Source organism: Monodon monoceros, unplaced genomic scaffold, assembly GCF_005190385.1.
Source record: "Monodon monoceros isolate NGI ecotype Baffin Bay Population unplaced genomic scaffold, NGI_Narwhal_1 Super_Scaffold_14, whole genome shotgun sequence".
NCBI lineage: Eukaryota > Metazoa > Chordata > Mammalia > Artiodactyla > Monodontidae > Monodon > Monodon monoceros.
In genome coordinates this window covers 39,084,713-39,111,245 of record NW_021703770.1, presented here as the reverse complement: position 1 = coordinate 39,111,245, position 26,533 = coordinate 39,084,713, and the positions used below count along the sequence as shown (strand labels likewise).

Sequence of the window (26,533 nt, the reverse complement as noted above, 5' to 3'; positions counted from 1 at the left end):
TCAGGTAGATTGCCTATTTACTCTTCATTTATTTGGTCTTGTGGGATTTTACCTTGGTCCTCTGTCTGCAACATATTACTCTGTCATTTCATATTGTCTAACCTACTGTGTTTATGGTCTTCTTTCTGCAGGCGGCAGGGTCATAGTTCCTCTTGCTTCTGTTGTCTGGCCCCTGGTGAGTGAGGTTGGTCCAGGGGCTTGTGTAGGCTTCCTGGTGGGAGGGACTGGTGCCTGCATTCTGATGGGTGGAGTAGAGTCTTTTCCCTCTGAAGGGGAGGGCCTTGTAAGGTGGTGTGTTCTGGGGTGTCTGTGAGCTTAGTACAACTTTAGGCAGCCTGTCTCCTGATGGGTGGGGCTGTGTTCCTGTCTTGCTGGTTGTTTGCCATGAGATGTCCAGCACTGGAGCCTGCAGGCAGTTTTGTGGGGTGGGTCTTGGTGTTGATATGGATACCCCTTGGAGTGCACATGCCAATTAATATTCCCTGGACCTGGGAATTCTCTGGTGGTCCACCATCCTGGACTCTACGCTCCCACCCCAGAGACCCAGGGAACCAAGAGCCCACAAGCCTCACAGTGCAGCCAGACAAAAAATGAAAGAAAAGAAAAGAAAAAAATAAAAAGAAAGGAAAACAAACAAACAAAACTCAAGACAAATAGCAAAAACAATAGCAAACAAATAGCAGCAACAGTACACAGACAAACACACACACACACAGAAAAAAGAAAAAAAAAAAGCAAACAGACAAAAAAACAACAACAAAGAAACCAAGGGAACAGACAAGCAAAGAAAAGAGAAGAGTCAATAAGGACTAAACTGACAAAAACAAAGAATGAAAAATAACACAATAACAGAATCAAACAAACAACAAAAAAGCAAAGAAAATATAAAATATACACATAAAAACAATGAAAAAAAGAAAATGAAAGTAAAAATCAGCAATTATACTCCAATAAAGATGCCAAAAAAAAGAAAATAAAAAACAAAGGACAAAAACAAGAAAAAACCCACAAAGCAACAAAAAAGTAAAAATAGAAAAATAAAAAATTGTATATATTAAAAAAATTATAAAATAAACGTAAAAATTAAAAATAAAAGCTACAACACCAACAACTGAGCAAAATGAAACAAACAAAAGAAGAATAGTAGTACCAAGAATATTTTCCTGGGGCCTCGTCTGTCAGTGTCCTTGCTCCCACAGTGAGCCTGAGCCTATCCCCACCTCCACAGGAGGCCTTCCAATACCTCTAGGTAGGTCTCTGGACCTACTGTGGGCACTGTGGAGCCAGCTCAGACTCTGACCTGGCCCAAGTATCGCATGTACTTGTCCCTAGAGTCCACTGCTGTGAAGGCTGGACCAGTCTCAATTGTTGAAACACTCATCGTCTATTCAAGTTTCCACAGATGCAGGATTTACCCAGCAGATACTGGGGGTTTAACCCACAGCTTGTGCAGCTGCACAGAAAAATTTCCGTTTCTCTTCCTTAGTCGCACCGCCCCTGGGGCTCAGCTTTGGTTTTGACCCCACCTCTGCATGTGTGCAGCCCTCAGGTGTCTGCTCCTTGCTCAGGCAGGAGGGAGTGAAAGCAGAGGCTGCTTGGGACACGTTTACTCACTCAAGCCGGGGCAGGGTAACTGCGGCCACAGTTGAAGTGTCTACAAGTTGCCTGCGGCAGCGGGACTGACAGGCAACTGGAACAGACTGTGGTGTGCTTGCTCTGGTAGGTGTCCCTCCCAGTGCCCACAGAGGCAGGAACTGGAGAATGAGGGCGGTGGCGGCCCCACCCCCATCGCACCTGTCAACCATGGCGCCTCACTTTCCAGGCAGACCATGCTTCCCCGGGGGCATTCCTGGCCACGCGTCCCCTCACTCCCGTCCCCTCTGCTGTATCCATGCAGCCAACAGCATTCCTCTCCCCGGATCCATCCTCCCAACCCCACGCTTTAGCACTCAGCCTCCACCAGCACTGACAGACTCTCATCTGAGGAAGGGGCACCCAGGGCTGATTCCCAAGGAGGTTTTGGGATTGGCAATGCTCTGGGCCCTGAAGCCCTGGCGGATGGAGGAGACCCCGGCCCGAGGGGGGAGTGGGTCCACTCAGGTGGGAGCCCCTCCCAGCACCCGTGGAGGCGGAAGAAGCTGGCAGCTGGGGAGAGGGGTTATAATGGCAGCTCCACCCCTTGGACACCACTCAACAATGACACCTTACTTTTATGGTATCTCAGGCTTTTTCTGCAGACTTTCCTGGTTGTGGAGCTCCTTACTCCTGTCCCTTCAGGCTGTCTTTTCACAGCCAACAGCTGTCCCCTCCCTGGGTCTGTGCTGAAAACCCCACTTTCCAGCATCCAGCCCCCTTTCGCAACAGGCAACTCATGATTCAGGCTGGAATGTGCAGAGCTGTGGTGGAGACCTTGTGTGCAGTTCCTACTTTGTCCTGCCTTCCACAGAACATCTGCTGCATTCTCCTTTGATCCCCTGAAGGTCCTTTTCTGTCCCAGCTGACTTCCCCACCGTGAGGGAGTTTTCCTGAGTGTGGGGACTTCTGTTTACCTTCAGCTTCCCGCCAGGGTTGCTGGTCCCTTTTCTTTTTTTTTTTTTTAATTTTTGTTGTCTACTTTTATTGAGATATAATTGACATGCAGTGCTGTATAAGTTTAAGGTGTACAGCATAATGATTTGACTTACATGCATCATGAAATGATTATCACAATAAATTTAGTGAACATCCATCATCTTATATAAATACAAAATTAAAGAAACAGAAAAAAATATTTTTCCTGTGATGAGAACTCTTGGGATTTGTTCTCTTAACAACTTTTATAAATAACATGCAGCAGTGGTAATTATACTTATCATTTTGTGCATTACATCCCTGGTGCTTATTTATCTTACAACTAGAAGTTTGTAACTTTTTTTAAAGCACATAACTCATTTTTTACTATTAAAAATGTTTTTTAAAGAACCTACACAAAGCATGAACACATCTACAAATCTCTATGATGTTTTCATCTCCTAGCTGGTCCCTTTTTTGATTCCTCTTTTCTTTTTTTCTTCTTTCTTTCATTCTTTTAGGTGTCCGAAGTCTTCTGCTAATGTTCAGTAGATGCTCTGTGGGAACTGTTCCATCTGTAGATGAATTCTTGATGTACTTGTGAGGAGCGACGAATTCTGCAGCCTCCTATTCCACCATCCTGACTCCCCACCCACACACCCCCGCCACTTACTGTGTTTTCTTAAGGCTCTAGCTCTCCACGACTGATAGTAGGTCTTAGTGTATAAGAAAAGTAAACATCAATGCTCTTTGGTATCCGGTCAACCTTCTCAATCACGCAGTTCTTTCTTAATTACCTTTCAAGGGTACAGCGACACCTAAGAATTTTGTCTCTGGCAACAGTATGTCAATATGTGTAACGGACCATAAAACCCATTTTTAAAAGTGCCTTCACTACAAGGAAAGTCTTGGTACTCATCTGACGGCTTTTTCCTGTCTCCCATTCCTTCTTGTTTCCATAGAAAAGGTTAGATACCATTGGACACTCCTTCCTTCAATTCAAGTTCCCAAGCAGTTGCTGAGAATCTACTCACTATGGGCCAGGCCGCAGGGCACCTAGATGGGAGCCTGCTTGACATTCAAGGAACAGCGAGGAGGATGGTGGGCATGGAGTGGAGTTACTGAGGGAAGATGAGGTCATAAAGGTAATGCAGCCAGATCATGTCTGCCTGAGGCCATTGCTAGGACTTAGACTCTCACTGTGAGAAGAATGAGGTTTGGAGGGAAAAAGCAGAAATTTTTTTTCCTTTGTTGGTAAGAGCAAAATTACCAAATTATTAAAAATGGATGCCCCAGTATTAGGTACCATGTCCCCATCACCCTGGGCATTGTCACAGGGGCTTCCACAGACACCCCCAGGCACTGCAGGATTCAATCAAATGTTCAGAGTGGACTATTGCTCGGTCTTACAAAGTAGCCCATGGACTGGGACCTGAACAGGGGCTTTGGTTCCACATCAGTCACCTCCCTCTTGCTCTCTAACACTTGCCTACCCTTCCTACTTTCCCTAATCTCCTCTCCAGGAATTCCTCATCAACTGTAAGAGTGAGCACGTTAGTGGCTGTTCTGTGGGATGAGCAAAGTCCCTTGTTCTAGCTGAGATGACAGAGCCGTGGGCCCCTCCTCACAGCTTATGGACTCTGGTGTACCGTGAGCTGTCTTAACTTAGCTTTGCCCCTGAGCAAAGGGAGCATAAACGTCAGGAAGAAAGAAAAAAAGTGTCACCCACAACGGCCTTAGCGCTACATGTTTTTGCTGGCCCCTAATTAGAAACTGATTTTCAAAGCCAACCCTGGGGGAAATTACGGCTACATTTCCATCCTGACCATGTTTAATGAGGCCTCATGAAGAAAACAAGAAGTTTCTCCTTGACGGTTTCCTCCTATGGTTGAGAAGGTGTGAATGAATAAAGGGAGACAGATAACAGCAACTGGCTTCCTATAATACAGCTGGCAGTGTCTGCTATTCCAGCGATTGAACTTAAAAATATAAACAGGATTCAGAGAATAAAGGTTAATGTGACACCCTATTGTGATGGTTATCGCTAACAGTAGAAAATAGTCATTACTGTGTTAACATTTCCAAGTGCTGATATAAGCCACAGGCTATTAGCATTACTGCTGTTCTCATTATGACATTAAATAGCAATCATATAAATAATCACACTCTGTCCAAAACTTGAAAATAAATTCAACAATGCCTGCCTAAAATAATCGTAGCCTATATGTACATCAGTCTTCTTCACAAAGCCCTCTTACAAGCTACTTTTTCAAATCTTATTGGATACCACACTCCCCATCATCCCCAGTTGTCTAGTGAATGGTTTTCCATATGTTGATGTTCATAAAGATTGTGCAGACTGAGCATTATTAGGGGGATGGGCTTCTTTCCCAACATTCCAGTAAAGAGGGCTCGATTAATATAACCCCTGCCTGCCTCTCTTTGCTCCTTTATTCCCTGGGAGAAGGGCTGACTTATCTGTCGCATTTGTCAAGAATAATTCCACCTTGGCATGTGACGAGTTCTGGCCAATGTAAGTGAAAGTGGGGCATGCAATTTCAAGAATGGGCCCTCAAGTGAAGAGCTTGTCCTCCTCCTTCCTGTCTGCTGTAATACAGAGACTATTGCTAGAGCCAGTCTGGACCGCAAGGCAGAAGCTGCATAATAAGAACAGAGGGGTAGCAGCAAGCTGGGAGCCTGGGTCCCTGATGACTGAAATCATCACACCAGCCTGGACTACCAACCCAGACTTTTAACTTAAGAAATAAACTTCTGCCTCATTTTAGCTCCTGTTATTTTGGATTCTCTGACAATTATAGCCACAGAATGGCAGCAGAGACTCTAGGAATGCAGGGGCAGGGGGAGATGCAGCCCAGGAAAAGGAAACTCAGTCAATAAGTCCAAATCAAAGAGTAAAGTGATGAAGGGTGAACAGAAAGTAGATGAATGGTGGTGGGGGGGAACATATCTGGGGAACAATCTAACAAGTCATGATCTATATTCATACACAAGATTTGTATTCACGCGCACATATAATGGATTCTCATTAATAAGCATAAATACACTAAATAAGTTAATATTTATAAAGCACTTTGAAAAATCCTTAGCACACAGTAAATATTATAAAGGTGCTACTAACTAAAAATAAATAAGAATGAATGGTGTGGTGGTTAATTCTGTGTCAAGTTGGCTAGGCTATGGTGCTCAGTTGTTTAGTAAAGCACTGGCCTAAAGTCTGTGGTGAAGGTATATTTTAGATATGATTAAAGATTACAATCAGATGACTATAAGTAAAGGAGACTGACCCTGTACTGATTCTGTTTCTCTAGAGAACGCTAATACAAATGGAAAGTTAACATAAACCTGTACTAGAAGCCACTGGAATTTGTATGTTGACAGCTGGGAGGTGGGTTGAGGGACCAGAGTAGTCAGACTAGAAGCCTTGTTCAACACACCATCCATCACTCCCCATACCTCCTCTCCTCTCACAGCCGCCCTGAGGAATAACCTCTCCAGGACCCCAAATGTTCAGTCACCCTCCTTTCCTTGCCACTGATTTAGAGCAGAAGATGAGAGGGCCCATAATGGTAACAGTCTACCCCAGCGCTGGGAGTAAAGCTTTATAGGCACAGTGTTTCTTTTTGGGGTGATGAAAATGTTCTAGAATAAGAGAGTGGTGATGGCTAAGCAACATTTCGAATATAATAAATGGAAGTGAATTATTCACTTTAAAATGATTGATTTTATGTTATGTGAACCTCACCTCAGTAAATTCTTTTCTTTTTTTTTTTGGCCGTGCCTTGCAGCATGAGGGATCTTAGTTCCCTGACCAGGGATCAAACCCGTGACCCCTGCAGTGGAAGCACAGAGTCTTAACCACTGGACCGCCAGGGACGTCCCCAATAAATTTTCAATGATGAATTTTATGTGATGCGAATTTTGCCTCAATAAAAAAATTTCCACCTCCTTCCTGCTTGACGAGACATAGAAAGCCCAAGCTCTCCTAGTGCATCCATGTCATAGCTCTCCCAGGGAAGCATTTCCTCACGGGCAGCATAGAGCTCAGCATCACACTCACTTGGTAACAGACCTCAAGCCAAGTCCAGCAACTAAGCTACTGTCGATAATGAAAGGGATAGCTTGGCCTCCATATTGACTCTTTATTCCCCAACCTCAACAGGGCATAAAGGCTGAAGGACGCCAGGGCTGATGGCTCCCAGTAACTGAGGTTGTCCACACCAACTCAGTCTTATCTCCCATGACCACGTGTACCCCAAGTACAGAGTGGCTGTGACATTTGGAAGCCTTACCTGGAGTCAGGAAACTTCTGCTCTGCTTTTACAATACATGCTTTCTTTTTCCCCATCCTGAATATAAGTAACCCTAGAGCTGGATGCAGCCTACTGTGTCTTGTGAGTTTGTCAATCTGAACGACCTGAGCAGAATAGGTGGTACAATCAAATCAACTGCATCGACGGTAAAATATCATTTCTATACTGTTCTGTGACAGTACGAACATCTATGTGGACCAAATATTTCCATCAAGATAAAAATAAAGATAACAGCAAAGATGAGGGATAAGACGTTGAAGTGAGCTTCCCTCCCACCCCATGCTACATCCCTACCTATGACACTAAACATATTTAAAACTACTCAAAAATGTCTAGTATTTGCTGATATTTCCTCAAAAAATAAAAATAAAGGAATTGTTTGGTCTGCTTTGTTGGATTTTTATTATCTCTTACTCAAAGAGATTTATAATTTTTTAAATAAAGATTAAATTACATTTAACACTTTAGGTTTTCAAATAAGTGTAACAAACTCCAACAAACCATTCTGTCTGCGTCAATAAAGATTTTTTCCCAGTTTTTTTTTAACCATAAAAGCTGTATGCTGAACTGGTTTTGATTTTGTGGACAACAAGGGATCTCAGGGGATGAAAGTTTGTAATGGCTTGAAGCAAAGAACACAGACCAGCTATAGAAGAGTGCCACGGGAAGCTATTCTAAACCAAAAAAAAAAAACACTCTGTGCCACACAAGGTAAGAGAAAATAATACCCCTTAGTTGCGTCCTTTCTTCAACAACAAAAATAGCATGTCCGCAAACCCCTCTAAGGCCCAATATACTAATTCGGAACCAACTCAGAGAAACAGTGCCATCTGCTGATCATACATGCTGTTTGCTGCACGTCACAGAATTTCAATCTTGCCAACATTAATATGACAAACACTAAAGTCGCCAGGCAAGGGACTTCCCTGGGGGTCCAGTGGGTAAGACTCCCCACTCCCAACGCAGGGGTCCTGGGTTCGATCCCGGGACCCCTGCATTGGGAACTAGATCCTGCACGCGTGCCACAGCTAAGAAGCCTGCAGGCGGCAACTAAAGATTCTGCATGCCACAACAAAGATCCCGCATACCACAACTAAGACCCGGTGCAGACTAAGTAAATAAATAAATAAATAAATAAATAAATAAAATGAACACCGATACTGGAAATAGAATTATACTGTATTATCAGTGGGTAATTTTTTTTTTTTTGAGGTACACGGGCCTCTCACTGTTGTGGCCTCTCCCGTTGCGGAGCACAGGCTCCGGACGTGCAGGCTCAGCGGCCATGGTCACGGGTCCAGCTGCTCCGCGGCATGTGGGATCTTCCCAGACCGGGGCACGAACCCGTGTCCCCTGCATTGGCAGGCGGACTCTCAACCACTGCGCCACCAGGGAAGCCCAATGTGGGTAATATTTTTTTTAACATAAATAAATAAAGTTGCCAGGCAATGTGATGTATGCCTAGATTGCAATACTCAGAAACAAAATGACAGCAGGGTTTTTTGACTTGTTCCTTTATCATACACCCTGTTTAATGGAGGGGTAGGCTGCCGGGAAGTTGAATTCTACAGATCAGAGCCGCTCACGTTTTAATTCATCATTAGTGATTCAGTCCTAAAGAGAATGTGATTAAAATGTATTTGAATGTGATTAAAATGTATTTATGTTGTCATTTAGAGCAAGATTTTCACATGAATGTGTCAAAGGTGTATTTGTGTAATTAGAAGCGAATCATGTATGTAACTCAAATAATACCCATTGCGCTGACAGTTTTTGTCAGCTCGTGCAGATTGATGGAAATCATGGAATCAAAAAGAGAAATCTCTATGCTGCCAGAAGGGGGAAAAAAAAGCGCTGGCTCTGCCTTCTTCAGTGTCAAGCATAGCTCCATGCTCAGAAAAAGGCTTAAAAAATACCCTGGAACTGAGATCTCTGAGCAAGGAACCCGATCATGGCGGCTAAGGGGGAAAAACAATGAAGTATTCATTCATTCATTCATTCATTTCTTACTTAAAAGTAGCTGTCTTGTACCAGGGGCTATACAAGGTACTGAGATACTAGGATGAATAAGATAAAATCCCTGTCCTCAAAGAATTCAGCTTAGCATGAGAGGGAGAAAGGTAAATAAACAGTTACAAACTATGTTAAATGCTACATAGCAGAGGTACGGACTAGGAGTAGATGATGGACAAAAGAAGAGAATTTTTTATAAATTGAGTATCTACCACAGAAGAGGTGCTTTGAATGTGTAAACCAGATGTTAACACATACTCTTTTTTTTTTTTTTTTTGCGGTACGCGGGCCTCTCACTGCTGTGGTCTCTCCCGTTGCGGAGCACAGGCTCCGGACGCACAGGCTCAGCGGCCATGGCTCACAGGCCCAGCCGCTCCGCGGCATGTGGGATCTTCTCGGACCAGGGCACGAACCCGTGTCCCCTGCATCGGCAGGCGGACTCTCAACCACTGCGCCACCAGGGAAGCCCAACACGTTCTCTTTACCACCTGCATTCAATGAGTTTGAACCCCCGCAAACCTCCAGCCTGTCAGAGTCCCAGAGGCTTCCTCGATTCCCAAGGGCTGGGCACTGTGCTTCTCAGCCTCTGGGCTGCTGTGTCATGCACGCTGCCTTCGTCCCATGTCACGTGGATTCCCTCACCAAACTCAGCCTCTCTTCTGAAATTCTGGCAAGATTTCAGGGTGGGGCAGAGATGAAGGGAACGTTACTTTCCACACTACTTAGCAAACAACCAACTGGAGAACAACTATAATTCAAATATCCTCCCTGGTTCTCATCACAGAGAGTTTCCCTTATCTAACCCAGTCCCAGAGTCCCTCCGTATTCCCCCCTCACCCTTCCCTCTCAGATGGTCTCCAAACTTCCAAATTTTCCTTCCTCCATTACACTTTGACAGCAACCAACACCCACGGTCTTGAAAGGCTCACCCAAGTATTAACACGTGTTTTTCTGAACTCAGTAAACATAATATTTCTCCACAGACACAGAAAACACATTTATGGTTACCAAAGGGGAAAGGGAGTGGGGAGGGATAAATTAGGAGTTTGGGATCAACAGATACACATGACTATATATAAAATAGATAAACAACAAAGACCTACTGTATAGCACAGGGAACTATATTCAGTATCTTATAATAGTCTATAATGGTAAAGAATCTGAAAAAGAATAGATATATATGTATAATTGAATCACTTTGTTGTACACCTGAAATTAACACAACATTGTGAACTAACTATATACTTCAACAAGAAAAGAAAAAAGAAAAAGATAATATTTCTCTACCTGGCTGGCCATATATTATTTCATTTAAGCTTCACAACTACCCTTGGACATATCATTGAACAGACAGGAAAACTCAATTCATCTAAGACAATACTAACCCTATGTCATAGGTTGCTAATGCATGGAAAGCACTTAGCATTTAGAACACAGTAATCAACACTTAATAAATGTTAGCCATTATTATTTTTATCACTATAATATTCGTTCTATCTCTTTTGTAGCTACACTTACTACCTAGGTAATATCCTCCAATCTCATGACTTTATTAAATACCATCTACATGCTGACAAATCCTAAATTTATCTCCAGCCTTGACCAATGCTTCTGAATTCAACTCATGTACCAAACTGCTTATCTGACATCTCCACTGGATATCTAATAGGCATATCAAACTTGACATAATCAAATGTGAACTTGTGCTTTCCCCCCACAAACCTCTCCTCTCCCGGTCTTCTTATCCCAGTAACTGGCAACTCCACTTCTCCTTTGGCTCAGACCAGAAACTCAATGATTCCAAATGACTCCAAGATCACTCGTGATTTTTCTCTTTTTCTTATACCTTTCATTCAATCCATTCAGATATCTTATTGGCCCTGCCTTCAAAAATATGCAGAATTCAACACTGCCCTGCTGCCACCTGGTCTAAATGACCAACACCTCTTGACTGGATTATGGCAAGAGCCTCCTAACTCATCTCATTGTTTCCACCACAGTCTGTTCTCATCACAGAGCAACTCAGGTCATGACTTTCCTTGGCTCAATTTCCAGAGGTTTTCCATCTCCCTCAGAGTAAAACTAAAGCCCTCAAAGTGGTTTTCAATGCCCTGTAACATTTGATCCCCCATTGCAATTACCTCTTTCACCTCAGCTCTAACTTGCTTCTTACTTTCTCCACACGGCCTCTGGCTGTTTCTCAGATATGTTGAACACTCCTTCACCTGTCTCAGGACCTCTGCACTTGTGGTTCCTTCTGTCTGGAACACTTTTTTCCAGAGAATGTCATGGTTCTCAGTCCCTCAGTTTTTTCAGGTCTCTGCATAAATCCACCCTATATAAATAGCAACCCCCATCCCCACCTTGTTTAGTATCTCCCTTATTCTGCTTATTTCTTTTCATAGCAATTATCACCATGTACAATATTATATATGTGTATTACTCTCACGGTGCTAGAACGAAAGCACAATGAGGGCAGAGACTTTGCCTATTTAATTGTTATAGGCATAACCCCTAAGACAATGTCCAGCATGTACTAGGTACTCAATAAATATCTGTGGAATGACAAATGAGTTTAATCATTTAATCAAAATTAAGAAAGGCAGGAATTTCAAGAAGTTTACCAATACCTAATGTGAACAGAAGTCAAGATAAAGACTGCAGAGTTCACTGCATTTGTCAACTAGGGAGTGGCTGGGATGGAGGCCTTGAGTGTTGGGAAGGGACACACTAAGAAGAGAACTCTCTTCTGAAAATGGATAGTAGTGACGATTGTACAACACTGTGAATGTACAAATAGTAATTCATTTTGTCATGGTCTATTTTTCAAATGTGGTATAAAGCAAAACTTATAATACACGATTATCTGTAAGGCACTGGAAAGACAGAGAAGCTGGACTGCAATGAAGCTGCAACACCGGCCTCAACTGAGGAGCTCTGGAGCTGGAATGATCCTGAAGAGTTGTCCCAAATTGAGGCAAGGAGGCTGGGCCTTTCTACCCTGCAACAACAAATCACTGGATGCCAGCCACCCAGGGGAGGGAGGGTAACCTTGAGCGAGGCAGCTCCTTTCAGCTGTGGGATATTCTTAGGGAGAGATCTGGTTATGAGTGGTCAGAGGCAGCACCCCCAATAGATGGGTAAATGAGCACATTGGTCCTGAAGGGGGCAATCTGGGCAATACACCCTAGTATCCACTACAGTTAAGATAGACAATAAAGTTGCTAGTCTCTTATCATTTTTTTTTAAGATTTTACACCTGAGAATATGTGATGCAAGATACATATTGGAAGACGTTTTATATGCAAAGCCTCATATAAGAGGCATATACAAAGGGCCAAGAAACACCATTTTTGCTTTTTATTAGTTGACTACTTCCTTACCGACAAACTTGATCCCCAAACTGCCAGTTCATGAATCCTAGATGTACAAGTGCCCAGGCATGGCACCACAGATCCAAAGAACTCAGATGTGATGATACACAATTGAGTCTTTATTCAACACCTCAAGACAATATTCAGTCTAAAAGAAATTTCCCTAAAAGGAAGCAAAAGCTGATTGCAGAAACCCCAATTGGAGATTAAATGAGTAACTCCTTTCTCCTTGCAGACTTCAGTCTTCTAAAGCTTGCTTTGTACATTAAAACTTTCTATTTAATGTCAAAAGTTACTACAGAAACCCCTTGACATGATGGTAGCTGAACCATTAACCAGAGTACAAACAGTGCTTGCTGGACATGGCTTTACAGCCTGAAGTCCCAGATTAGAAACCGGTGCTTTGAAGTGTCCAGTACTCCTCCGCGTCCTGCCACAACCCACAGACCACTCTCACCCAAACCGCCCTGCAGCAACTATTATGTCCAACTGAATCTTCAGCATTAGCAATCCTAGTCTCTGATTCTCTTTCTCCTTTGAGCTGTAGTTTAAACTTACCAAATTTTTCAGTTGTCTCCCACATCTGTCTAATCAGTTTAGATTTCCCAAAGATAGAAACAGGGCATTTTACCTTTTAATATTCCTTATGAAAATTCCTTAGAAATTCCTTAATGAAACTGCATGAATTACGGAATTATTAATAAACAATTATAGGATGATACAAGTATGTCTTTAATGTTTCAATATTTAAGAATATATACAAAAAATTAAACAACTCAGTTTTGATTATTGTATCAAAACTATAATACATTTTGCAATAAAATATATTATTATAATTAAAATAATTCTATTTGTTTTCCAAAATTACATTTACTTACTAGATTAATTTTTTAAAGGGGGTTATATAGCAGTAGTTTGATTGGTTATATTCTGAAAAAAGAATGACACATTTTCTCTTATTCTTTCAAGAAAAGGATCTGTAAGATTTAAATGATCTCCAGAAAAATGTTTCCATTGCTTCAGCTGTGACATGGAGACAGGTTTCAGGGAGTCAGACTTCTGTTGATGTGTACCAAGCTGACAATTTCTAAAGACAGGGAGTTTTTCCAATGAATCACCTGAAATAAGTAAAACAATGAGGAAATCCTTAGGCCAATCAATATCCTATTACATACAATACTTTTTAAATATATAATGAGTTTATATGATTTGTTACATTTGATCACCATGGTTTATGTTAAAATAAGCAAATTCAATTAATTCATTCCTTCTACAAATATTTATAAATTGTTTACAATGTGCTGATTTGAGCAATGGGGGCCAAAATGGTGAACAAAAATAGACATGGTCTCTGTTTTCAAGGACTTTATGGTCTAGCAGGAGAAATACACATTAAACAAATTAATCATCCAAAGAGATGTATTACAGGTCCACAGTTTCTCACCTAAAAGCCTGTGGAGCCAGATATGTTTCCAAATTCAGAACATAACTGTAACAATGTGGGTTAACACTCCATAATCAAACTCATTAATATTCTGTAGCAAGGGCTTCCCTGGTGGCGTAGTGGTTAAGAGTCCGCCTGCCAATGCAGGGGACGTGGGTTCGAGCCCTGGTCCAGGAAGATCCCACATGCCGCAGAGCAACTAAGCCCATGTGCCACAACTACTGAGGCTGCACTATAGAGCCCGTGAGCCACAACTACTGAGCCCTCGTGCCACAACTACTGAAGCCCATGTGCCTAGAGCCCGTGCTCCGCAACAAGAGAAGCCACCGCAATGAGAAGCCCACGCACTGCAACAAAGAGTAGCCCCTGCTCGCCGCAACTAGAGAAAGCCCGCGTGCATCAACGAAGACCCAATGCAGCCAAAAATAAATAAAATTAAATCTTTAAAAAAGAGAACATCAGACTGGATAAAATAGAAAATCCAGCCTCATATTATTTACATGAAAGAGACCTAAAACATAAGGACACAGAAAGATTCAAGATAAAAGAACAGAAAAAGATATACCAGACAAATACTAACAATAAGAAAGTCAGTGTATTTGCTGTACACCTGAAACTAACACATCGTAAATCCACTATACTCCAATAAAAATTTTAAAAAGTCAGTGTAATATGTTAACTAAAGACAAAATGAAAGCAAAAGACATCAGAGATAAAGCAATCACTACATAATAATAAAATAAATAAATAATAATGAAAAAATTTTTACAAAGAAGATACAAGATATATAAAGCAAAAATTGACAGAATAACAAGAAACTGACAAATCCACTGTCATACTGTAAGATTTTAACATATCTCTTTCAATAACAGATATGCCTAACACAGAATTAGGTCATTAATAGAAAAATGGGCAAATGATATGAGCAGGTGGTTCACATAAAGGAAATACAGCTCTTAACCATAGGAAAATATACCCAACTTCACTCATAATAAAGTTAAATTAAATTAAAACTAGACCAATATACCATGTCTTTTACTATCAGATTGGCAAAAATCCAAACAATTGATAATCCTAAACTGGTAAAGCTGTGGGGAAATAGTATATTGTTGGTGGGGTATAAATGATACAACCCCCAGTGGAGGGCACCTTAGCAAGATCTATCAGAATTACAAATGCACATATTCTCTGACACAGCAACACTGATAATTTACCTTATAGAGATATTTGAAGATATAGAAAAAGATGTACGAATAAAGATATATACTGACTGGAAAGAACCTAATTATACAGCTGTAAGGTCAGATGAATAAATTATGGTCTATTCATACAAGGGAGGATTATATAGCTGAGAGAAAAAAAGAATGAGGAAACTCTTTAATGATACAGGAGATCTCAAGATACTATTCAATGAAACAGGTACAGAACTATACACATATTACACTACCCTTTATTGGGGGAAAAACTGGGCAAGAGTTCCTTGCATATGCATAAAAATATATCTAGAAGGATACACATAAAACTAATAATACTGGTTTTGCATAGGGTAGCAGGACTAGAAACTAGGCAGATGACGGCATTATGGGAGGAAGAGTTTTCACCATATACATTTTATATTTTTAAATAGTTGAGACAGGTAAATATATTATCAATTTTTCAGTTAAATTAGTAAATTTTTAAATCTGTAAAATAAGAAAAAACTAATTCGGTAACGGAAAATTTGACTAATATGGCGAACTCTAAACTAAGTAATTAAGAGAATACACATTCTTTTCATGTACAAAAATATTTACAAAGTAAACACACCAGGCCACACACCAAGTCTCTATAGTTTCCAAAGAATCAATATCATGCAGACCATATTTGTGACTACAGTGCAGTAGCTAAAATTCAATAACAAAAACTAAAATACATCATAAAACATACTTTTAAACACCTCTGAGCCAAAGAATAAATTATAATGGAAAAAAAATATTTAGAACTGAATAATAAAAAGACTGCATATCAAAATTATGAGATTCAGCTTAGAGGAAAATTTACAGCCTTAAATTCCCATTTCAGAAAAGAGGACTGAAAGCCATTAAGCTAAGGATTCAGCTTTAGAAAGTAAGAAAAAAAAAATTTAGATAAATACAGGGGAAAAGAGAAATAATAAGAGAAGAAACTACTAAGATGGAAAAATCATACTATAGAGAAGATCAGTGTGGATTATATACAATGTAAATTCTTCCATGTTAGTCTTATACAGTTTTACTTCTTAAACCCATCTCAACACAATTTATCAAGTGATTTCCAACTACTGGACATTGGTTGCTCAAGTGCTACTCCTGATCCAGTACCTATTTGAATGGTATTAATTCTGGAGGGTTGACGCTTTCAGCCTCATTTAAGCAGCACGAGCAGTGCATGAAGCACTGAGAAGTATGGCAGCTCATGCTTACTGCCCCAGAAAATATGACCTCATTAGGAATAAGTTCTACACAAAATAAACTTTTTAAAAATAAAAGTTCTACACAAAATCCTAGACAGTAGGATTATTCTGTCAAGTGTTATGTTTTTTGTGAAACAGAAATAAGGATTAAAAACATTTCCCTAATTCTGAAGTCATTATTATCAGGATTTGAAAGATTTTACCAATAGGCCAAATTTTTCACAACTGATTCGTAAATAAGAAGCTAAATTGAGAGAACTAATAAGGTTCTAACTAAAATTTTCTCAAATACCCATGTGGCAGCTGCCCTGTGACCTGAGGAGAAAAGAAAACTAACATATGCAAGGGGTAAATATTTTAGTTATTCTGTATTTAAATATTTTCAACTACTAAGGGGAGACCAATTAACTTCATCATCGTAACAATTAAAATACAACTAACCTGTATGATTTTCTCCTGTACATTCACAGTCAAGCAGGTCATGAGTAACACAATGTGAACTTTCATGTAATGTGAACAAATTTTTAAGTTCTTCTACTGAAAACTGAATATGATCACATGTCTTGGTTAGGTCTACAACTGCCCCAGAAAGACCTTGCTTACTGATCTGCCTTTGATAGATCTTTTCTTCTATCGTACCTGAAGAGAAAACATTCATTAGATTTCCTTCAGATCTTTACATCTGTTATTTTTGTAGGGTAAAGCATGTTTCTTAGTATACTAGCTAACAAAATAACAGTATTCCTGATACTGAAGCACAGATTAACAACAAAAAGAATCTTTAATTATTCAAAGGGAATACATTTTTGTCACACTGAAGGGTTATTACCTGTGGTTAGGAGTCTGTAAATATGTACAGGATGTTTCTGACCATCTCTCCACACTCTAGACATTGCCTATAGAAAATTAATGAGACTTCTGAGAGTACAAGTAGAAACTAATGATAACCCTTGCCACATAAGCAACTTGCATTAATACAATTAAGATTAGGAATTCTAGATTTCACTTATAGCTTCAAAAAACAAAGCCCAGGCATACCTAAGCATTCTCCACTTCAAATTTTTTTCCTGGGATAAGGAAAGGGATGAATGAACACTCACTGTGGTACTATAAAATAATTACAGGGCGCCATGCAACAGTGAGAGGGTCTATCTCCATCAAAAAATGGGACAGCGAGTTTGGACAGTAAGAATGCAAAGAATCAAGTATAGCATAGCATGGAGGGCTTATTCTCAGTCTAAGAGGCTAATGATTCACCCCTAAGGAATCCCTAGGATACCTGCAATCAGCTCAGGCTCTACGTAGATCTCTGTGGTGTTAGGATTTATCACTGATACTGTACAGTAAAAGGTTGATGTTCAAACCTTGCACATTCCAAAGAAAAGTCGGGCCTTCAACCAGCTCCTGGAAGCCCTGGAGTATCCTGCCCTATAAGAGCATCTTAGTTTACTAGGGACCTTGGGCCACACCAAGTAGTTTATGCTAACAGTGTGATTTAGGTGGGGACTTGGGCCAGTTGACCTCTGCAGGGACTGAAGACTGAGCAACTAAGGTCAGTCACACAGGTATCCATGCCTACATGACTGACCTCCAACAAAAACTCTGGACACCAAGGCTCAAGTGAACTTCTCTGGTTGACAATATTCCATGTGTTGTCACTCACTAATGTTGGGAAAATTAAGTGTTGTTCCATACAAGTCTAGTGGAAAAGGACAACTGGAAGCTTGTGCCTGGTCTCTCCTGGACTCTACCCTATGCACCTTCTACCTGTGTCGATTTTAGTCTGTATTCTTTCACTGTAATAAAACTTAACTATGAATATAGCTGTTTTTCTTGATTCTGTGAGTCCTTCTAGTGAATCATTGAACCCGAGGGTTGTCTCCAGGTCTCCTAACACAGATACCATATGAGGTGCAAATCCATAGGTAGAAATCTCAAAATACATGAAAATGGACTGTATTCTGAAGAAAACCAAAGGCTGCTTCTGAAATATTTCCCTAAATAAGCTTATTTTATATCTTTACCATACCCTGCACAAACACTGATCATAGCACCTGTAACACTTTATTGTCTTCCCCTGATGGTCATGAGGATCCTGAAGGCCCAACTACACAGTATATTAGAGCCTGGAGACATAACAGGTTTGGGTGTGAATCCTGGCTCTGCCTCTTATAAGCTATGTGACTGAGAGCAAACTTCCATAACTTCATCTGTAAAACAGGGCTTAGGATATCCACACTTGTAGGATTATTGTGAAGATTAAACAGATGTAAAGCACTTAGCAGAGTGCCCGATACAACATAAGGGTTCAATATGCAGCAGTTATTATACATCATCCTCCTCATATCCCCAGCAGACCCTGTATCCCCCAAAGGCATTCTATAATGTTTGTTTAATACATAAACAGTCCTACCTGGATATCAGTGGCTGGATTCCAATCAATGTCATAGAGAATTAAGTGAGATCCTCCAATAAGGTTAAGTCCCACACCACCAGCTTTTGAACTTAACAAAAAAATAAAATCAGAAGAGTATTGACTATTAAAGCCATCAACAATTTGTTGCCTTTGAGAGATCTGTGTTTGTCCATCAAGTCTTGTATAAGCATATCCATGACGCTTGCATACTTCTTGTAAAATATTCAAGGTTTGTGTATAGTTGGATACCAACACCACCCTGTCAATCAAAAAGAAAGAATCTTTATACACAATTTAAAAGCAATATTAGATTTTTTTAATTGAAGGAAAATACCACAATAATACTATCACTGATATTTATAGAACATCCAACAATGACCTTGTACAATTAAAACACAGATTCTCCTTCAAATTCAATTTTAAAATCAGTATCTAAGAGGGAATTCCCTGGCCACCCAGTGGTTAGGACTCTACACTCTCACTGCTGAGGGCACAGGTTCAATCCCTGGTTGGGGAGCTGGGATTCCCACAAGCCACGTGGCCAAAAAAAAAAGTCAATATCTAAGAGGCTTCCAGCATCAAGATAGTGGAGTAAAGAACTTTCTGCTTTCTTTACCTCTCTTAAGTCACCCTAAGAACAGCAGGAGAATAAGAAACAGAAAGACAAACTCTGTCTTTAATGAAACAGGAGACATTTATATATGAAAACAGAGAATAGCGGAATGGTGACCTGCTTAGGAGTACAAAGAAAGTGAAACTTAAGTGCCCAAAGAGAGAGATTCCAATAAGAAACAGGTACAAGTTCATTCACACCATATAATCTCGTAAAGCCAGCTCAGAAGAAAGGAGTTTAGACTGGAGCTATTACAAGAGCACTGGTAAGTAGAACTCAGGCCCTCATCCCATGTAACTAAGTTGGCTTTTCTTTCTCAACTGGAATGTTTATTCTCTGGAGAAATTAAACCAAAGAAACTTAGACCAGGGAACTCTAGAAGGCAGGGATATAGTGACAAACCAAAATGAAGGTCTGCAAAATGGATGGTAAGATTCCAGTCCCCCTTTTCTGCCAACTCCCAGAACACCAGCAGCAAAGCATTCCTCTCACATTCCACACCCCAAGAAAGATATTATTGGAAGATTCACCTCTGGAATGACTCATTTGAATGACCCCAGAGAAAAGGTCCACAGATAGGGAATCCCCAAGTAAAAAAGCCAGCTCGCTATCTGTTACCTAACGCAGGTCAGCAGTCCACAAGCCCTGCCCATGCACACAGAGCATTCAGTTAGTGTTTTACTGCCTTACTCTTAAATATAAATGGACACCAAGGGCCACCAGCTACTTGAAGCCAGCCTCCAACACAAAAAATAGAAACCAAAACAAATAAACAGAAAAAAAGAAACATGAATAAAACAGAGCAATGGAGGAAACAGAAGACAATTTTAAGGAAATAATTAATACCCTCATATAAGAGATAGCATTCACAAGAAGAGGTGGCAATAAAAAAGAACAATCAAGAATAAGAAAATTATCTTGGAAATTTAAAATGACAGCCCAAATAAAAATTTAATAGGAGATTTAGAAGAAAGAAAGAGAATCTTCCCGGAAATAGATTAAAAAGGAAAAGTGATGACCAACAGGAGAGGAAAGAAAAAAGAATTATAGAATCAATCCATGAGGTTCAATATATGACTGACAGAAATTCCAAATAAAACAAAAGAAAATTGTTTTGTGAAAGAGGCTGCTTCCCAGACATGGGATCTTCAGATTAAAACGACTTACTATAGAGTTTTCAGTTCAATAAATGAAAACATGATCCATATTAAGGCACATCAAGATTATAACTCAGGACTTCCCTAGTGGTCCAGTGTTTAAGACTCTGTGCTTCCTCTGCAGGGGGCAAGGGTTCAATCGCTGGTCAGGAAAGTTCTGCGTGCCACCAAAAACTAAATAAAATAAAATAAAAGCCATGGGAAACTATCAAAAAGCATTATCATATTAAAAAAAGACTATAACTCAATGTATAAAGAATGAAGAAAAATTGCTAGAGTTTTTCATGAAGAAAATATGGAAAAGACAAGAAATAGCCGTATAAGTACATGGTCTGGCAACATACAATGGGAGCTGGTGCTTGACTCTGAGAAACAGGATGCAAAGGGGGAGAGATGGAACTATGAACTCCTGCCTTTTTTAATGATAAGCCCTTTTAACATTTTGATAAAATAAAAATTTTAAACAATAAAATATGCTAAAAAGTAAAACCAGAATTTATCTAATAGCTAAAGTTTGATAAATTAAGCAAAAAATAAAAAACAGATCAAGAATGTTTCCTACAAGTTTTATAACTAGTGGGATAATTATTAGCACTAGAAATTTTTAAAATAAAGCAAATGTTTAACAGTTAGGATTATCTTAATTATCTATGCTAACAAGGTAAAGATCATGTATATTTGTATTCCTGTATCAGTTACCTTTGGCTACATAACAAACCAAACCAAAACTCAGTGGCTTAAAACAGCAACCATTTATTTTATATTTAGCTCACAATTCCGTAGGTTGGCAATTTGGGCTGGGCTCAGCTAAGAGGTTCCTCTGCTGGTCGTGGCTGTGCTGACTCAAGCATCTGCAGTCAGCTGCCAAGTAGACTGGGAACTGGCTGACTGGTGAGGGGCCTCGGCTGGGAAGCCTCATCTGAGTTTCTCAGGTCTCTTACCCTCTAGCAGGCTAGCCCAGGCTTATTCACATGGTGACAAAAAGTTTCCAGGAAGCACAAAGGAGGACAAGCCCCACTGCACAAGATCTTTTCAAGCCTCTTCTTCTGCCATGTTTGCCAGCACCTCATGGACCAGTTCAAATCACGTGGCTGATGGTAGATCAGCCAAGTTAGACCAGCAAAGTTAGATCAGAATGGTAGATCACCCAAAGTTACCCAGCAAAGGAACGTGGATATAGGGAGGGAGAACTTAAGACCATTTATGCAATCTGTCAAAATTCCTATATAATAATTCAGTCATTTTTCCCTTCCTTTTCTATACTATTACGGGGATGAATAACATTATCTAAACATAGTTTTGCTGATACAACTTTACTGGACTGGAGGAAATCTGGCTTTAGAATATTTTCCCCCAACAAGTTCTTACAAGGCTAGATGTAGATTGATGGGATAGGTGACTATCTTGGTAAAGAACCTTGGACAATCCCCTTCCAGAGGTCTAGAGCCCTGCCACACATACATACCACTTTCAAACAAGGCTATTATTTTTATGGTCACTATACTGTCCCTGAAAGCAGTTGAAATCTGTAGGCAAGGCTGCCATGTCAGGTACAGTGCAAGCTGCACCCAGCACAAGACTGTCCAACCAAGAGATGCAGGGGGGTGGAATTCGGCATGAACTCTACTCTCCAAGCCATGAAGCCTAGTGCGTGAATGCAACAACCAGGAGGGAAGAGGAACTTTTTAAATTTTGAAGTATTCTTTAAAAAAATTCCATAAAAGGGCCACCAGCCAGACAAGCCAGGAGTTCTCAGATATGCCTCCACCCAATTCTAATTCATCTCAATATGCACAAAAGCACTGCAGAAGAGTTCTGCCTGTAGACCAAAAATAGAACTATCCAGTTCTAGTTAACAATAACACAGTAGATCAGGTGTAGACAGTAATACTATCCCTGAAGTCAAACACTGTGAGCAACTTCTAGCTACATATTTTAAAGGTTTAGGAGATGTTTGTGCATAGGCAGCTCAGATGTGGAAAACCTGGCCTCTATACCCAACTGGCCATTAAAAAAAAGGGGGGAGGGGGCTACAATTCAATAACGACAACAATAAAAAAAAACAACCCAATTTAAAAAAATGGGCAAAGGACTTGAACAGACGTCTTTGAAAGAAAATATACAAATAGTCAACAAGTACATCAAAAGATGCCCAACATTACTAATTACTAGGGAAATGCAAATCAAAACCACAATGAGATATCATCTCACACCCGTTAGGATGGCTACTGTCAAAAACAAAACAAAACAGACCAGAAAATAGCAAAGCTGGCGAGGTTGTTGAGAAGTTGGAACCTTTGTCCACTGTTAGTAAGAATGTAAAATGGTGTGGCCGCTACGAAAAAGATTATGGAGGTTCCTCAAAAAATTAAAGAGAGAATTATCATATGATCCAACAATCCTACTTCTGGACATATATTCAAAGGAACTGAAAACAGGGTCTCAAAAAGGTGTTGGTACACCCATGTTCACAGCAACATTATTCATAATCGTCAAAAGGCAGAAGCAACCCAACTATCCATCGACAGATGAATGGGTAAACAAAATGTTATATATATGCAGTGGAACATTACTCAGCCTTAAAAAGGAAAGAAATTCTGACATGCTACAACATCAATGAACTCTGAGGACACTATGCTAAGTAGAATAAGCTAGTCATCAAAAGACAAAACATCATATGATTTCACTTATATAAGGTACCTACAGTAGTCAGATTCATGGAGACAGAAAGTAGAGAAAAAGCAGGAATGGGGAGTTGTTGTTTAATGGGTATAGCTCAGTTTTGCAAGATGAAAAGAGTACTGGAGATTGGTTGCACAACAGTGAGCGTATACCTAACACTAATGAACAATACACTTAGAAATAACTAAGGTAGTAAATTCATGTTATGTGTATTTTACCACAATTTAAAAAGAAAGGTCCATCTCTTCAGATAATGTGAAGCACCAGAACAGTCTGTGCCACTGATGGAAGTGCTATTTCTTCTTTCATCGGACAAGGCAGGATTCAGTTTTCTTAGGATACACAAGCAGTCAAAATGACTCCAACCCAAGCCCTACCCCCAAATTATATTTTTCTTCCTCGTTCCTTCCTTCCCACCACAAGAGGGGAACTTTCCTCTAGAACATCTTCAAGGATAAATTCTCAAACCTACAGTCACACTTGATCTCTTCTCATTTCCTCTAAAATTCTGTTCACTCATATTCCTTGTCCAACAATAACCACCTATCCCATGTTCAGAAAAAAGGGAAAAACAGAATCCAGTGAAGACAAGATGCAAATAAAAGTCTAACTAAAAGTTTATACTCTAAGTTCAAACTGGGTCACAATCTGCATATATATATACATACGTTACACACTCTTGTATATATAAAATATTATCTAATAAAACATTTTAATCAAACTGTATTAAAGAGTTCATAGAAAGTTTCCTTATTTTAGTCACTTCATTATGAAAAATAAATCTAAAAATTTTCACAAGTCAAATGATACTATTAATGCTCCAAAGAGGTTAAGTAGATTCCTTGACAATTAAATATAATTATTATTTTGCAATTTTTTTCTCTGTATTTTTGCCTTAATTCAAAAACAGTTTGAATACCTCCTACAAGAATAATTAAGACATAGTCCCTGCACTATAGGTGCTGACACAGAAGAGAACTAATGATTACAATATAACGTGAGAAGAGCTCCATTAGAGGGAGGTACAGGATGCTAAGGGAGTACAGAAGAGGGGCATCTAACTCACTATGAGGCCAGTGGCTTCTAAGAGGAGAAAGCATCCGAGCTGAGTCTTAAAGAAGAGAAAGTTGGTCAGAAGAATGAGAAGTGGAGGTACACCAGGCATAGGAACCTGAAACAGGTAAGAACAGAGGTGAGAAGTAGAGCAAATTGCCGGTTTTGCAAATAGTCTGGTATGATTGGACCACATGATAAGTGTGAAGGAGTCAAGAGGTATGAGGCTGGAAAAGGAGGCACCACCCAGGTCATGAAGAGTCTTGCTCAATGTGCTATAGTTTAGAAATTTCTGGAAGGCAACTAGGAATCTTTGAATGATTTTTGAGAAAAGGAGTAACATGTTCACATTTGTATTTAATATAATTTAGGGCAATATTGATATGCAGTGGGATTGAAAGTAAGAGGGACATAATTTATAAGAGACCACCACAAGCCAATCAGTAATTACAAGAATCAAAACAAATATCTTGGTGCTGTACAGCAGTAATTAACACAACATTATAATTCAACTCTATGTCAATAAAAAATAAATTTGAAAAAATTTAAAAATTAAATTTTTTAAATAAAATTTAAAATAGTTACTAAAAAAAAAATCTTGGTACCTGAAAGGAAACGGATTCCTGAAATTAAATAAAATCAATATAGTGACTGATGACACCGGGAAAGTGAAGGAGAAAAGTCTAGAATGACGAGTGTTTTTTGCTTGCATTATGGTACCATTCATCAGGCCAAGGAATAATCAAAAAGGATCAGTCTTGCAATGGCAAAATGATAAAGCTGGTTTAGTACACGAGAAGTTGAGGTCCAGACAGATTTAGATGTCCATTAAATAGAAAGAAGGATGTGGACACTAGAAGAGAGGCTTGGACTAGAGATACAGATTTTGAATCAACACCATGTGGATGACAGCTGAAACTACGAGGATTAGAGCTAAACCAGGAAGGGTGTTTAGAGTGAGAAGGAGGCTGAAGACAAAGCCCTCAGGAGTATCAACGTTTCAGAACAGAAAAAGAACAAAGGATTCTGAAAGTGATAAAGAAACGAGTTAGGTGTTATAATATCAAAAGACGTCTCTAGGGTTTTTAAAATATATGTATTTACATTTAGTTTTTCTTAAATAAAAGCTTACAGACACACTGTTAATGATAAGTTTACAAAAGACTGGGAGCTAACCATGCCCCCAAAGAAGAAAACAACTTATTTTTAATGTTTTCTTTTCAAAAAGAGGCAGTGAGGGGAGGGAATAAGGACAGAGTCTAAGCTGAAATTCCATAAGCACTTACAAGTGGTTTATTAAATTGACTTCTTACTTTTCATCAGGACAAAGTTCGTGGATAACAGCTAAGAGCTTTGAAAGCACCTGTAGTTTTCCTGACTCTTCTTCAGTAAACATGAGTGGGTTGTAATCAGCGGGAAACACATTTATCAAGCCTTCATATAGATTCCTTTCTTCATTCTCATCCCAAGTTGAGCTGCATTCTTTTTCCTGTTCAAAAGGATGACTGTCAACACTGGTTCATATTTTTTTAATCGGAAGGGAAAAAATGCTAAAATTATGTGGAAAAAACTGAAGATTAATAGCTACCTGAAAAGCCCAATCTAATTGCTATGTTAATCTTCATAGGTCACAATTTGGTCATTTTTGATTACAGAGCAGTTCTAATGCTGTCTCCAAATGCCTGTTCCCTGAACCCCACAAGCGCAGTATCATTGCCGATGGGGAAGTGGGTAGCAGAGAAATAAACAGGAGGAAAATAGAGGGCAAACAGTTCTAGGAAATCTGTCCTCTCCAAAACCCTGAGACTTCTCATCATTGCTACCTTTTTCTCTCTTCTTCCCTCCTTCCCTCCCTGCTAGTACTTTTCTCTCCCAGTTTGCAGGCTCACACAGCACCTCCCAGGTGATACTCAAGATCAAGCACGACAGTCCACTCAATCTTATCAATTTCTTCTACAAGAAGGAACAACTCTGCCAAGAAGTTAACAGAGAAATGTATTGTTATTTATAATATTTTGTTTATTTTACCAATAGTTTTTATATAATTTTATTCCAAAGAGATTATCACCACCTCTGAAATTCCCCCTGAAACTGCCTGACATGTGAACACATACTGGAGATTACATTTGTTAATGACTGCATCACTTTTTTAGATAAAATTTCTGGGATTGGCAGTTCTCGTCACTCTCTCCCACATTTACCAGATTTATCATTGTTCTTGAAACTTTGTTCAACCTACTACCCCTGCCTGGAATGCGCCATCTTTTTTTTGCCCAATTATCCCAATCCTATAAATACTTGAGGGCCCAATGCAAATTCCACCTGATTACTCACATGCCCCCTTTTGGGGGGCATTGACTTTTAACCTTTATGGTTACACAGTACATTTCAACTTCGAATTTATTTAATTATTCAATTAACTATATACTTTTTTTTTAACAATTCCCTAATTTTTTAATGTGTGTTGTA

General features: G+C 39.7%; 1 protein-coding gene across 1 annotated transcript in view; it reads right to left on the bottom strand.

The window, feature by feature from the left end:
* Positions 1-13,168: 13,168 nt before the first annotated feature.
* Positions 13,169-26,533, bottom strand: part of RAD54B (RAD54 homolog B) — a 95,610-nt gene continuing 82,245 nt past the window's right edge. The window contains exons 11-15 of the mRNA XM_029223209.1: positions 25,378-25,553; positions 18,557-18,818; positions 16,973-17,039; positions 16,585-16,782; positions 13,169-13,386 (exon numbers count right to left, since the gene is read on the bottom strand). Of these exons, the coding sequence (XP_029079042.1) occupies positions 13,169-13,386; positions 16,585-16,782; positions 16,973-17,039; positions 18,557-18,818; positions 25,378-25,553 (921 nt within the window). The remainder of the gene's footprint in view (positions 13,387-16,584; positions 16,783-16,972; positions 17,040-18,556; positions 18,819-25,377; positions 25,554-26,533) is intronic.